A 15,166-nucleotide genomic window follows, 5' to 3' on the forward strand; every position below is an offset into this window, starting at 1 on the left:
TTCCCTGAAGATGCACACTTTACTCACCTTGCTCCACTGTACAATGGGGCCCCATTGTTTTTAAGCAGTAACAGCTTAATAATGGATCAAACAGTCTAAAGATAAAAGAAAATTTTACCAATTACCATAGAAATAGTAAAATATAAAAGAGATAAAACCTCTGCTATTATTAAATCCTCCTATGGTAATGATTTCAAACAAAGAATAGAAGTGAAATAAATATTGGGAAGATGAAACTAAAAATTACTAATGAAAGAAGAGTTTGTAGGATTTTGTGAAATCCAGAGATTGAGATTTCATTCCAGATGAGAAAAGGGTTTATGATAAAAAATAGATTAGAAAAAACACAGAAGTTTTTCAGAAAGAAAGGACCTTTGAAAGCATTAAGATGAATCCTCTCATTTTACAGATGAGAAAACAGAGGCCCAAAGAGGAAAGGATTTTGCTTGGGTGGGTTTATCTGCAAAAGTTGGAATTTGAGCTGAATCTCGAAGGAAGCCAAAGAAAACAAAAGATGGAGCTGAGGGAGTAGAGAATTGTGTGTGAAATGGTCAGACAGTCACTTTAGGAAAATCACCATGTGGAAGATGAACTGGAGGAGGAGACAACTGAGGCATTAGAAGTCAAATGTCCTAGTTAGGCTGTATGAATGAAGAGAAGGTTGATGAGAGATGTGGAGAAGATAGAAACAAGATCTGATAACTGGTTGATATAGGAGGTGAATGAGAGCAAGGAAGCGGGGGGGGGGTCATTGCAGTGTCTCCCTATTAGAATGTATGCTCCTTGAAAGAGGAACTCTTGTTGCTTTTCTGTGTTTGTATCCGCAATACTTGGTAAACAGTAAGCACTTAATATATGTCCATTCATTCATTCATTTATTCATTCACATTGACGTGAAGGCATTAAGTACAAAACTGACCTTTACACTTATGACTGTTCTGACAGCTGATGTCTTCCCCTCCCCTCATTACACTCCCTCTACTGCTAAGGAAGAGTGAAGATTTAGAATATCATAACTCAGGTGACAGTTTAAGGAAAGACAAGTCTGAAAGACTAAGGCCATCCTAGGACATCAGCCCTCAGTGATTAGGTACCAGTTCATTCCTTCCAGTCTCTCACAGTCAGATACACAGAGAAAAAAAGTCCTGTAAGGAAACTTTATTCTCCAGGAACAAGGAGGACCAATCTTAAATGCCTGCCCTAAGCAATACAAACAGTTTTAGCCAGAAATAGGACTTCTATTCACAATTCTCCACACCAAGAAGACCAGCACTGATAACCAGATACTGGGAGAACACAAGTCCTTAGCTAGCAAGGTCAAGTTATCACTGTGATGAAAACCCTCAACAAAGGAAAGGAGTGAGGGTGAGGGAAAGGGAGACCAATCTTGCCTACCTGCTTGCCTTGCATACAGGATAAGGCAGAGCCAATGTCTAGCCTGGGTAGGATGGCTGTGATGTCTGGGCAGTCCCTGGACTAATGTGACATTCCTAGACTAATGAAATGCAGGAAGCAGGTAGTACTGTAATAGTGTCAGCACCATGGCCAGTGGTTAGTGGGCAGGTAGTGCAAGTATTATAGTCCCCATTTTATACTGATGTAAGAGGGATTTTGGAAATGCTGATACCCTTTCTAGGTTGGGTGATGGTAGTTTACTTTATCATCATTATCATCATCATCATCATAACAATTATTATTATTATTAGTGGTAGTAGTAGGAGGAGTAGGAGAAGGAGGAGAAGAAGAAGAAGAGTCTAGATTCTTTTGACTGGCATCCAACTTCCTCTACAATTGGTGCCCATCTTACCTTTCTACATTAATCTTGGTGTCAGAATGAATAACTTGGTGCTTTCCTAGACACATGAATTTGTTTGTAGTATTCTAGGACAACAGAGTGTTAGGCCTGGAGATGGGAAGACCTGAATTCAAATCTCACCTCAGATATTTACTAATCATTTTAACTCCTGTCTGCCTTAGTTTTCTCAACTGTAAAATGAGTATTATAATAATAGCACTTACCTCTCAGGTTTGTTGTGAGGATAAAATGAAACAGTATTTGTAAAAACACTGTACCTGGCAAGCTATAGGTATTATATACATGTTAGTTATGCTGATGATAATATTATCATGATCATAATCATCATCACTATTCACTTCAATTTTTCCTTGAATGCTGATTCCTTCTTTGTGTAATGACATTCCATCATAGACCTCCCATGGTACTTTTCTCATATACCTCTAATTCACTTATCATATTCTTTGGATTCTGTTTTTGTGTGTGCCATATTCCCATAGCTATATGAGGGAAGGATTAGTAATCTAAACTTTGCATCTACTCCAGCAAATGGATTGTTCTGTACACAATTGGTGTCTAATCAATATTTGCTAGTTTTAATTGAATATTTGATACCATAACTTATCATTTCAAATGATAAATTTGATTTATTTATATTATATATAATAAAATTACAATATACTTACATGTTTAGTAAACAAATGATGATTCTGTAGGCCAAAATTTTGGTGTTCTGATTATACTTGTCATATTTTATTTTTAATTTCTTACATATTATTAAATATTTTAAAGTATCAAAATATTTAATAATTTATCTTTTTTTCCCAAATGAGACAAGTTTGCTTTCACAGTTAATAACTCTGGCAACACTTTTTAAAAATTAAATAGTTCCTTATATTTTGATAAATAATATACTAGAAATTCCCAACAGGTAGAATGACAATTCTTCTAGTAAAATGCAAAAGACTAATTGAAAAATATATTGTGTTCAAAAAGCTCCAACCCTAAGTAAAAAATGTTCTGGCATGTAATCTGCATTTCAACTCTCAGCTTCTCCAACAAACTATGAGCTCTTTAAGGAGATAGAGTACCTTTTGTTTCTTTTTTTTAATCTAAAGTGCTTGGCACAATCCATGGTAGGTACACAACAAATGTTCACTGATTTATTGATTAAACTTGTGAAATTATCCATATGCCCATTTCCTACAATGATAAGAAAAATCTATTCCGGATACTGTTGTTTACACTCAAGCTCTTAAGTTAGTTCCTGAGAAAAAATGTCAAATCTCATTGCAATAATGAAGGGGACTTCAAGAATGGCAATATCTTGGCAATTTTCATTTATTTGACCAACTATTTGAGGGACAGCAAAGAGGTAAAGTGGAGAGAACACCTAGCTTGGAGTCAGGAAGACTCATCTTCCTGGTTTCAGACTCAGACACTTTCTAGCTGTGTGACCCTGGGCATTTCATTTACCACTGTCTGCCTCAGTTTCCTCATTTGTAAAATGAGCTGCCAAAGGAAATGGCAAACCCCCTCCAGCATCTTTGCTGAGAAAACCCTGAACAGGATCTTGAAGAGTCAGACTTGATTAAAAGAAACTTAACAAGAAAAACTATTTGGCTTATTTTTCATCTATATTTCCTTTTGCTTCTGCCAAGCTAGTTAACAGCAAGGGGCTTATCAACACAATGGGCACTTTCCCAGATTTTACTATATTAAAATAACTAGAACAGACTTTAGATGCAGAACATCCTCTCTTCCTCTGATTTCTGGATTTCTTGTAGAGGTTGGGCTGTTATGCTCAGTGGCATAAATAACCCTTTTGTAAAATGCTCACATGCCTCATCACTCAAGAATTTTGATGAATGCATTTTATACAGCTGGTGAGAAAAAAGGACTCTAAGCACTCAAAGAAACTGCTTTGTCAGCTCAAAATATTTTTAAAACTGATTCAGAAGGAGGAGGGGAAAGGACAACAGAATGTCATTTCTTGACAAAAGTCAACTTCATTTTCAAGTGTATATGGTCAAGCTACCTTGGTGTGTATTTATTTATTTGCATCAAGTCTTTGATAACTTCCTTTAGTTAGATAAGGAATTACATTTTTTTAAAAATTTTTAAGTCTATGGAAGCAAAGCTTGTGCAGGGGTAAAAATACCCTCTCTGGTGTTAGAAACCTGAGTGTTAGAGACCTGGGTTTCAAATCCTGCTTCTGGCACAATCTTTGTGTCATTGGATGTCATCTGCCTCCACTGGGATTCAGTTCCCTTGTCTTTAGATTGATAGGATTGTTGTCCATGACCTCTGAGGTCATGTCCACCTCTAAATTCATGCTCCTGTGAACAAGATGATTAACCTCCCTGGGCCTCAATTTCCTCATCTGTAAAACAAAGGACTGTGGCTTCTAAAGTCCCTTTCAGTTCTGGAGCTTTGATCCAGTTTCATGGACAGCTCTTAAATGGTGATAAGGATGCAGTTTGAGAGGCTGTGTTGTTGAGTAGAAGGGTGATAGTCTTGGAGTCAGTGAAATGGGTTTGAATCCCATGGTTCTGACACTTCAGTTGGTATATCGAGATGGAGCAATCTCTGACTTTTCTGACTCTAGAATGGGAATTGTAACTTGTACTGCCTATTTTTTCAGGGTGCAAGTAAGAAAGGTACTTTGCATACCATCAAAGTTTCCATACCATCAAGCCTTTCATAAAAACAATATTGGAGAAAAGAAAACCAAAGAAGGGTGAGAACTCCCACCCTAAATGGATAGGATGATGAGAAGAGAACAAAGAACTTTTTTTTTTTTTTTTAGGTTTTTTAGTTTTTGCAAGGCAAATGGGGTTAAGTGGCTTGCCCAAGGCCACACAGCTAGGTAATTATTAAGTGTCTGAGACCGGATTTGAACCCAGGTACTCCTGACTCCAGGGCCGGTGCTTTGTCCACTGCGCCACCTAGCTGCCCCGCAAAGAACTTTTCAATGCTCATTTTTCACCTCTTCCCTTCCAAGGATAACGATCTTTGTGCTAGAAAGAATAGGAGGAAATGAACCAATAGAGAGCTAATAACCAGGATAAGTGGGGAGATAGTAAGAGGGTGCCTAATAGTTCTTCCTGAGATCACATCACCCAAAAGAACAGCATCTTAGGGTACCAAAAGGAAGGACAGATAGGGTTGCTGAGCTGTAGTCAGTAACCTCTGAAAGTTCAAATCAATGGGAAAGGAACTATGGTTTTGGGGAAGAGTAGATGTCTTAATTTTTAGAAAAGTGAAGAGAATGGAGCTTGTAAATATTGGTTAGTTTTGCTTGACTTCACGAAATTAGATGAGGCAGTGGATAGAATGCCAGCCCTAGAATCAGGAAGACTCATCAAAACCAGCCTTAAACACTTACTAGCTAGGTGACCCTGGACAAGTCACTAAAACTCTGTTTATCTGTTTCCACAACTGTAAAATGAAGATAATTACAGTCCCAACCTCCCAGGGTTGTTGTGAAGATCAAATGAGATGTTATTTATAACTTGACTTGGCATATAGGAGCTATTCAATAAATACTTATTTCCTTCCTTCTTTCCTGGCAAAATCCTAGTACATATTTTTTCACTGGCAGCACTTCACTATGTGGCACAGTAGAAAGAGTGCTGAACAAAAGCTGTTCAAATTCAAGACTGCATTCAAATTTCTAAGCTGGAACTTCTTAATATGGGAACCTTCACTTGATTATGTTGCTTTTTAAAAAAAATTGAAAACTGTGTTTCAATATAATTATGTAATCCTATATATTTAAAAACCTTTTCTAAGAAGCGTTCTATAAGCTTTACCAAATTGCTGAAAAAGCCCATGACCTTTGGAGAGCAATTTGGAATTATGCCCAGAGGTAAAAATCAATGTAGATTCTTTGATCCGGCAATGCCACTGTTAAGTCTGTTTCCCAAGGTGATAAAGGAAAGAGGAAAAGAACTTATTCAATCTAAAATATTTAAAGCAGTTGTCTTTGAGGTGACAAAGAACTAAATATGGAGCTGAAGGCCATTAATTGAGGAATGGCTGAACAAGTTGTGGTATATGATTTTGATGGAATGTTATTGTGCTGTGAGAAATGATGAACAGAATATTTCAGAAAAACCTGGAAGATTTACATTAACTGATGGAGAGTGAAAATGAGAAGAACCAAAAGGAGGTTATAGATATAACAGCAATATTATTACAGGAGAAACTGTGAATAGCGAAGCTATTCTGAGTAATATGATCTTTCAAATCAACTATGAAGGGTTTACAAATATATGGAAGTATGTATTGTTTGGTTACACACACACACACACACACACACACACACACACATCTATAAAACATTGGCCTTCTCTAATGTGGGATTGGGAGGGAGAGAAGGAGACAACTCAGAACTCAAAATGTAAATTTAAAAAGCCTGTGACCAAAAAACTGAAAGTCTTATTCTAAGTCTTTGCAACTAAATTATAGGCAGGTTTGGCACATTGCCCTATTAAAGGAAAAGTAAACTATTAACTGGGCAATGAGCTGGAACAGTCGATAAGAGCTCTGGACCTGGGACCAGGAAGACTCATTTTCATGGGTTCAAATCTGGATTTGCACACTTCCTAGCTGTATGACCCTGATGAACTCACTTCACCGTTTTTCTCAGTTTCCTCATATGTAAAAGAAGGAAATGACAAACCACTCCAGTATCTTTGCCAAGAAAACCCCAAATGGGGTCACAAAGATGCAACTGAACAACAAGTTGTTAAATAGCAATATTTTCACTTAGGACAACTGGGTATGCACTATAGATCAGAAGTATTAAACTCAAATAGAAACAAATCCTTGAAGCTAAATTTTGACTTAGAGAATCACAAATTAGCATCATCTATGTTGTATTATATTTTCATTTATTTTGTTAGACATTTCTCAGTTACATTTTAATCTGGTTCCTACTGCATTTGGGAATTATGTTGGCATCATATGGCCTTTAGTAATCAAAGAACTAACTTTGAGTTTGACATCTCTGAAACTATCCAGAGAGTTCTGCCTTGCTGGAAGGGTTGCTGTACAAGTGAGGTGACACTGCCAAGGATGGAGCTTGGCAAGAGAAGGGTGCTGTCAATGGATGAGGCCATCAGCCACCAGAGATAGAGCAGGCCCAGTAAAAACCCTCCCCTCTGCCCTTAGGAAGAAAATGCTTTCCAAGCCCTGTATGGTTATCATGATGGTGCAAATGTATGACTGACCCCTAGCTCTGAATAAAGGGATGGCTAATGAAAAAGGACAGCTAAATACAAAGAACTAGTATATGGCTTCATCAAGATTAGGACATGCCACACTAACCTCTTTTTCTATCTTTGATAAGTTTACTAGACTGGTAGATTGGGGGATGCTATAGATATCTACTACCTGGTCACCAACAAACCACTTTGGCAAAGGCTCTTCTGTTAATTCTTGTGGACAAGGTGGAAAGATGTGGGTCAGCAAAAGGATTTACAGCTAAGTAAATTTTGAAACTATTTTAAACACTAGACCCAAAGAGGATTCATTAATGATTTTATGTCATCTTGATAGATCTTCAGGGTAGTAACCCAGTAATTATTGATGGCCCTGCACTTATTTTATTTTATTTTTTTGCAAGGCAATGGGGTTAAATGACTTGTCCAAGGCCACGCAGCTAGGTAATCATTAAGTATCTGAGGCCAGATTTGAACTCAGGTACTCCTGACTCCAGGGCTGGTGCTCTATTCACTGCACCACTTAGTCCTGTACTTTATTGAACATTGTTGTCATGATTTGATAAAGGCAGAGACAAACTGCTCATCAGATTTACAGATGAAACAAAACAAGAAGCATAGCTTCAGCTAAATCAGAATCCAAAGACCTCCACAGGCTAGAAATAAGCTCAAAAAATGAAATGCAATAGGGCTAAACACAAGGCATGATAATCCAAAATAGGGGTTTCAGTGGACTGCAGACTCAATAGGAGGTAATAATGTGACATGGGAAACAAGCTAATGCAATTATTGAGACAATAAATATAGGAACATATGAATGTGAGCTTCTTGATTGCAGGAATTTAAAATTTTGCTTCTTCTTGTATCCTCAATATATTTAGTGTTCTATTTCTTTTTTTTTAGGTTTTTGCAAGGCAAACGTGGTTAAGTGGCTTGCTTGCCCAAGGCCACACAGCTAGGTAATTATTAAGTGTCTGAGACCGGATTTGAACCTAGGTACTCCTGACTCCAGGGCCGGTGCTTTATCCACTACCTAGCCACCCCTCCTCAATATATTTAATAAATGTTTGTTAATTGATTGATTTGGCACATCTGTACTACTCCATCGAGTGATTGAGGCACATTTTTAGGATAAATTGGATCATTGAAAAAGTTGACCAGAATGGATGGAGGTCACAAAGCTCAAAATATTAAGTCATGTCTTTGTGATCCCATTTGGGATTTTCTTGGAAAAGATACTGGAACAGCTTCTCCAGCTCATTTTACAGATGAGGAAACTGAGACTAGCAAGGTTAAGTGACTTGATCAAGGTCACATGGCTAGTTAAGTGTCTGGGGCTAGTTTGAACTCATAGATGAGTCTTCTGAATTCCAAGCCCAGCTCTCTATACATGTGGTGCCACCTAGTTACTTGCCATGAAGACTGAGTCATCATCAAGTCTGAAAGGCTGTTATGTGGGAGGGGGATTTGACCTCTTTTATTTGGTCCCACAGGATATAACTAGAATCATCAGGAAAAAAATTACCAGGAGGCAGATTTTGACTCATTATGAGAAAAAAAAAAAACAATAGAGCTGTGCAGCAATGGAGTGTCTGATTCCACAATATTCAGTTCCCTACCATTAAAGTTTTTCAAGTTGTTGGGATTCATGCTCTGGGTCATTCTAGGAAGCCTGGAAATCTTCCAACTCTGGGGTTTTATTATTTTGTGAATATAGAATAAACATTCTTGCTGAAAAGTAAAAGGCAGCTCATCAATGACCATCTTGTTAGTAATCTGTGATTATTTGAATCAGTTGCTAAACTATTAATGACCAAGGGAAAGGAGGATATCTTTCACAAGGATAAGAAATTAATTTTTCACTACCTCAAATATACTATCCATAATATGTCTGAATATTTCACATTTTGAGTTCTGATCATATCATCTAGAAAATGCTTTTGTTTAACAAAGACTGAGTCCTTCATTTTGCTCAAAAGTCTTCAGGAGTTCTCTTTTGCCTATAGGATGAGGTCTAATCTCTCAAAGCTTTCCATGATTCCATCTCTCTGGCTTTATTTCCCATTACTCTCAGGCACCATATGCTCCAGCAAAATTGTCTATTTACCATTCCCCAAAAGCTCCATGTGCTTGTTTGCCTCTCCACCTGGAAAGCTCCCAGTGGCTGCTTGCCAAATTTTACCCACTGATCAAGGTCCAAATCAAGTGCTGCCCCCCTTCCATGAAATCAAGTAATGATCTTCTTCCAAATGGATCTTCTAACCCCCATCATATTTTATGCACACCTCTCTTATGACACTAAACCTAATTTGTTTTCTATTATAGTTACTTGTGTGGATCTTATTTAGATTGAGATTCTGCACACAGAAGGTGTTTAATAGGTGCTTGCTGAATTGAATGGAATTAATTAATAATAGAATCATTTCAATAGGGTGGATATTTTGGGGCAAAGCATAGGATCCTGCCCTGAACCTCTCATACCACACTCTCTATTTTACCTCCTTATGCAGCCCAAAGTATTAATCACTTTATCATAATTAGAATCAAATCCCACTGTCCTTAGTTTAAAAAAAAATGACCAAACATTCATTTTGACATTTTATCTAAAATAAAACTCTATAAAGGACTCTAGCACCAATTTTGTGTTCATTCAATGAATTTGTTTTTTTTCATGCAGCTGTTGACTGGGCTGACCTATTTAGCTTATGAAACATCACAAGATCACAGCTCGATCTATGTGATCTAAAACAAATTTTTCCTTTCACTAACTTAAAAACATTATTTTTCAACTTCTGGCAAAAAATAATGTATTTATATTTGTCACCCAGTGTTCACATGTAGATCAGACAATTCCTCCCTCAACTATAACTGGACCAGGTTGTTAGTTGTATAATAACGGGGGGGGGGGGGGCAGTGACAGAGCTATGGATTTTCTTTCTAAAATCTGTGCTAACCACTGTCAGGAACTATAGTACATATAACTAAAAGGAAAAGGTTAACTACATGTCTACATGTTTGTATACTTTATTTGTATAAATACTATAATGTGTTTATTGGAGCACAATGGCCACTTTCCAGAGCCTCAGTTTTCTCAGCTGTTAAATGGGAGAGTTGGTTGACGATGCTGACTTTCTGTTCTAATTTTCTATGAACTTATTAGCTTGTTGGTATGTTGATAACATAATCATGTTATGTCCTTATGATGTGTTATTGGTTTTAATAACTATAGGCAACATATGGGCAGTCTCCTTTTGGAAAATCAGCTTGCTCTTGGGGAGCTAGATCCCTCAAATAAATTCTCATGCCCCCATACTCTTCTTTTCTGTTTATTCCCTGATGATGGCTGCAGCTGATGCTGCTAATCACCTCAGGGGATGAGCCCACTGCCTTGATTTTCTCTCTCCTTTAGCTTCTGCTAACCACAATAACATGTAATAAACCTTTTAATGTCCCTAAAAAAATCACATTGTTTGGGCAATGGCTAACAAATTATGATGCATGAATGTAATGGAATATTACTGTGCTGTAAGAAATGATGAGTGTGATGAATACAGAGAAGATGGAAAGATCTATATGAACACATGGAGTGACATAGTGACACAAGCAGAGACAAGAACATATAATATATAATGACTACAATAATCTAAATGGAAATAATCAATGGTTAATGTAATGAAAATTTAAAGGCCAAGAAGGAACCTAGTAAAGAGATATGAGAAAACACCCCAACCTATCCTTTCATGGAGGTGGGAGATCTACCCAGGTTGCTCGTAGCTTTGATTGTGAGACTTTTTCAATATATTCATCATCTGTACTGATTTATTTCCCTCTTTTAAAAAAATACTATGTGTTATAGAGGACAAGACTCTGGGAAGGGGAAGGGGGAACGATACTGGGGAAAACTAGGATACTGTAAGAAAGAGAAAACCTAAATAAAAACTTATTTTTAAAAAAAGTATTTGATGATTCCTGTGGATGTTCATGTGCTCCCTCCCTCTCCCAAGAGTAAGCTTCCTTAAAAGCTTAGTCTTTTCTTTATTTTATCTTTTTAATTTTTTTTTTTTTATCTTTTCTTCTTCTCCACTGCCTAGCTCCTAACTCCTAAGGTCTAAGAACAGTATTTTGTACCTAGGATCATCATCATCATCATCATCATCATCATCATCATCATCATCATCATCATCATATTGGACCTGTGATAGCATTGGCATAGATTCCCTGTATGGAATCTCTCTTCATTAATTCCAACTAATTCATTTATCCATATCTTAGTCATGGTGAATTAACCAGAGCACTGAGAAGTGGCTTCCCCAAGGTCACACAGCAGGCTTGTGCCAGAGGAAGAATTTTAACTTAGGTCTTTTTGGCTCCAACACTATCTGCTTGCCATCTCCTGAAAGCGTGCCTCTTGGTCTATGGAAATTTGTGGCCTAAGTTCTTTGCAGTTGTCATGGGAAACAGATTTATGTTGTAAAAATATAAGCTTAGGAGGCTGTGATAGGTGCCCCGGACAAACCCTCATCATTCAGGCCCACTTAAGAATAAAGTAACTCAGTGGAAATCCCAGTGTCAGGAACAATAAATTAGAAAGGGCTCTGTCAAACACCATGACTTGAACATGAGAGGTCATACCATAAAAAGGTCAGTGAAATCTTTAATGAAAGGAAGGAAAGCGCTTTTACCAGAACTCAGGAAAGCCATGTAACAGCAACATGAGTGGCTTGCCTCTCTCTCCAGCAGCTACATAATGAAACCTTAGACCTGAGTCCTGCAGGGGAAGAAGAGATTTGCATATGGATTTCAGAGATATATTTTGAAATATCAAAATAATAGACTTAGTTTGTATATTTGATTTTTTAAACAGTCATTTTTATACATTTAATTTTTAAAAAACCCATTTGTATTTAGTTTGTACATTTTATTTTTTAAATAGCATTTATATTTAGTTTATACATTTGATTTTTAAAATATCCATTTGTATTTAATTTATACATTTGATTATTAAAATACCCACTTGTATTTAGTTTGTATATTTGATTTTTAAGATACTTAATTGTATTTATACATTTGATTTTTAAAAATAGCCATTTATATCTAGTTTATACATTAGATTTTTAAAATACTCAAATACATCATTTGGGAACATCAGTAAGAAATAAAGAAAACTCTGTAACATTCAGTAACTTTCCTCTCTAAGGGCAGATCCCGCATGATGAGGTCGGGCGGCAGGATGACTGACCACTGTGACTTTCATCCCACTGAGGCGTCACATTTCATCAGTTAGGCTCCGCGAGGCTCAGGCTCAGAGAAAATTCTAATCGGGGGGGACTGAGCTCCCTGTCTTGTTTACCTCCTCATCACATATTTTGCTCAGCATATTAGCCAGTATCTATGCCATCAGTTACATAATTCACACCTCTTCTCCCTCCCTTTTTTTAGGTCTTTGCTTCCCACATTTTTTTTTTCCGGTTGGAAGCTGTTTCTACAGTTCTCTTTGCTGCCAGTTTCCTCCCTGTCTTGGCCATTTCAGTAATCAGTCCTGACAGTGGAATGCCCAGAAGGTTCAACATTTCACTTCATAGGTGAGTGCCGTGACAAGACAAGGAGAAGAAAAATTACAGGAACAGAGAAAGACAGAGAAAAAGAGGCAAAGGCAGAGAACTGAAGAGGGATCAGGATGATGGTTCTGGATGAGAGTCAATCAGGTTACACAACTAGTTAGAGGCTGAATTCAAACTCCTGTCCTCCTGACTCCAAGGTCAGTGCTCTGTTCCACTGCACCACCTAGCATTCCCTTGGGGGATTCATATGAATAAAATAATCAAGACAGAGAATCAAAGATGACAGACAAGTGAGAAAGAGAGAGACAAAGATAAACTGGCAGAGAGACAAGGAGAGACAAAGGACAGAGACAGAAAGACAAAAATGAGAGACAGAAAGAGACAAAGAGAGAAAAAGGAGAGAGACAGAGACAGTGAGACAAAGATGAGAGACAGAAAGAGACAAAGAGAGACAAAGGAGAGAGACAGAGACAGAGAGACAGAGACAAAGAGAGACAAAAGACAGAGACAGAGACAAAGAAAGATGAGACAGAAAGACAAAGAGAGACAAAAGAGAGAGACAGACAAGATGAGAGACAGAGACAAAGAGAGACAAAGGAGAGAGACAGACAAGATGAGAGACAGAAAGAGACAAAGAGAGACAAAGGAGAGAGACAGAGACAGAGACAAAGAGAGACAAAAGACAGAGACAGACAAAGATGAGAGACAGAAAGAGACAAAGATAAACTGGCAGAGAGACAGAGAGACAAAGATGAGAGACAGAAAGAGACAAAGAGAGACAAAGGAGAGAGACAAAGAGAGGCAAAAGACAGATAGAGAGACAAAGATGAGAGACAGAGAGACAAAGATGAGAGACAGAGACAAAGGACAGAGACACAGAGAGACAAAGATAAGACAGAAAGAGACAAAGATAGGCAGAGAGAGACGGAGAGAGACAGACACAGAGACAAAGATGAGAGACAGAAAGAGACAAAGATAAACTGGCAGAGAGACAAAGGACAGAGACAGAGAGACAAAGATGAGACAGAAAGAGACAAAGAGAGACAAAGGAGAGAGACAGAGAGACAGACAAAGAGAGACAAAAGACAGACAGACAGAGAGACAAAGATGGGAGATAGAGAGACAAAGATGGGAGACAGAGACAAAGGACAGAGACACAGAGAGACAAAGATGAGAGACAGAAAGAGACAAAGAGACAAAGGAGAGAGACAGAGAGACAAAGATGAGAGACAGAGAGAGACAAAGAGACAAAGGAGAGAGACAAAGAGAGGCAAAAGACAGCTAGAGAGACAAAGATGAGAGACAGAGACAAAGGACAGAGACACAGAGAGACAAAGATGAGAGACAGAAAGAGACAAAGATAAACTGGCAGAGAGACAGAGAGACAAAGATGAGAGACAGAAAGAGACAAAGAGAGACAAAGGAGAGAGACAAAGAGAGGCAAAAGACAGATAGAGAGACAAAGATGAGAGACAGAGAGACAAAGATGAGAGACAGAGACAAAGGACAGAGACACAGAGAGACAAAGATAAGACAGAAAGAGACAAAGATAGGCAGAGAGAGACGGAGAGAGACAGACACAGAGACAAAGATGAGAGACAGAAAGAGACAAAGATAAACTGGCAGAGAGACAAAGGACAGAGACAGAGAGACAAAGATGAGACAGAAAGAGACAAAGAGAGACAAAGGAGAGAGACAGAGAGACAGACAAAGAGAGACAAAAGACAGACAGACAGAGAGACAAAGATGGGAGATAGAGAGACAAAGATGGGAGACAGAGACAAAGGACAGAGACACAGAGAGACAAAGATGAGAGACAGAAAGAGACAAAGAGACAAAGGAGAGAGACAGAGAGACAAAGATGAGAGACAGAGAGAGACAAAGAGACAAGGAGAGAGACAAAGAGAGGCAAAAGACAGCTAGAGAGACAAAGATGAGAGACAGAGACAAAGGACAGAGACACAGAGAGACAAAGATGAGAGACAGAAAGAGACAAAGATAGGCAGAGAGACAGAGGGAGACAAAGGAGAGAGACGGAGACAGAGAGACAAAGATGAGAGACAGAAAGAGACAAAGATAAACTGGCAGAGAGACAAAGGACAGAGACAGAGAGACAAAGATGAGACAGAAAGAGACAAAGAGAGACAAAGGAGAGAGACAGAGAGACAGACAAAGAGAGACAAAAGACAGAGACAGAGAGACAAAGATGACACAGAAAGAGACAAAGATGAGAGACAGAAAGAGACAAAGAGAGACAAAGGAGACAGAGAGACAGAGATGAGAGACAGACAGAGATGAGAGACAGAAAGAGACAAAGATAAACTGGCAGAGAGACAGAGAGACAAAGATGAGAGAGAAAGAGACAACGATAGGCAGAGAGAGACAAAGATAGGCAGAGAGAGACAAAGAGACAGAAACAAAGATGAGAGACAAAGGGACTAAGATAGGCAGAGAAAGGGACAAAAGAGACAAAGGAGAGAGAGAGAAACAAAGACAGAGAAAGAGATAGAGATAAAGAAAAAAGGAAAAGAGCAGCCAGGTCGGGCAGTGGATAGAGCATCGGTCCTGGAGTTCAAAGGACC

At 38.2% G+C, this 15,166-nt stretch overlaps 1 protein-coding gene across 1 annotated transcript in view; it reads right to left on the reverse strand.

The window, feature by feature from the left end:
• The window catches only part of EPHX4 (epoxide hydrolase 4), a 35,307-nt gene that overhangs the window by 18,541 nt on the left and 1,600 nt on the right, over positions 1–15,166 (reverse strand). Inside the window, exon 2 of the mRNA XM_074221689.1 lies at positions 11,706–11,791. Coding sequence (XP_074077790.1) covers positions 11,706–11,791 — 86 coding nt within the window. The remainder of the gene's footprint in view (positions 1–11,705; positions 11,792–15,166) is intronic.

Source organism: Macrotis lagotis, chromosome 2, assembly GCF_037893015.1.
Source record: "Macrotis lagotis isolate mMagLag1 chromosome 2, bilby.v1.9.chrom.fasta, whole genome shotgun sequence".
Taxonomy (NCBI): Eukaryota; Metazoa; Chordata; class Mammalia; order Peramelemorphia; family Peramelidae; genus Macrotis; species Macrotis lagotis.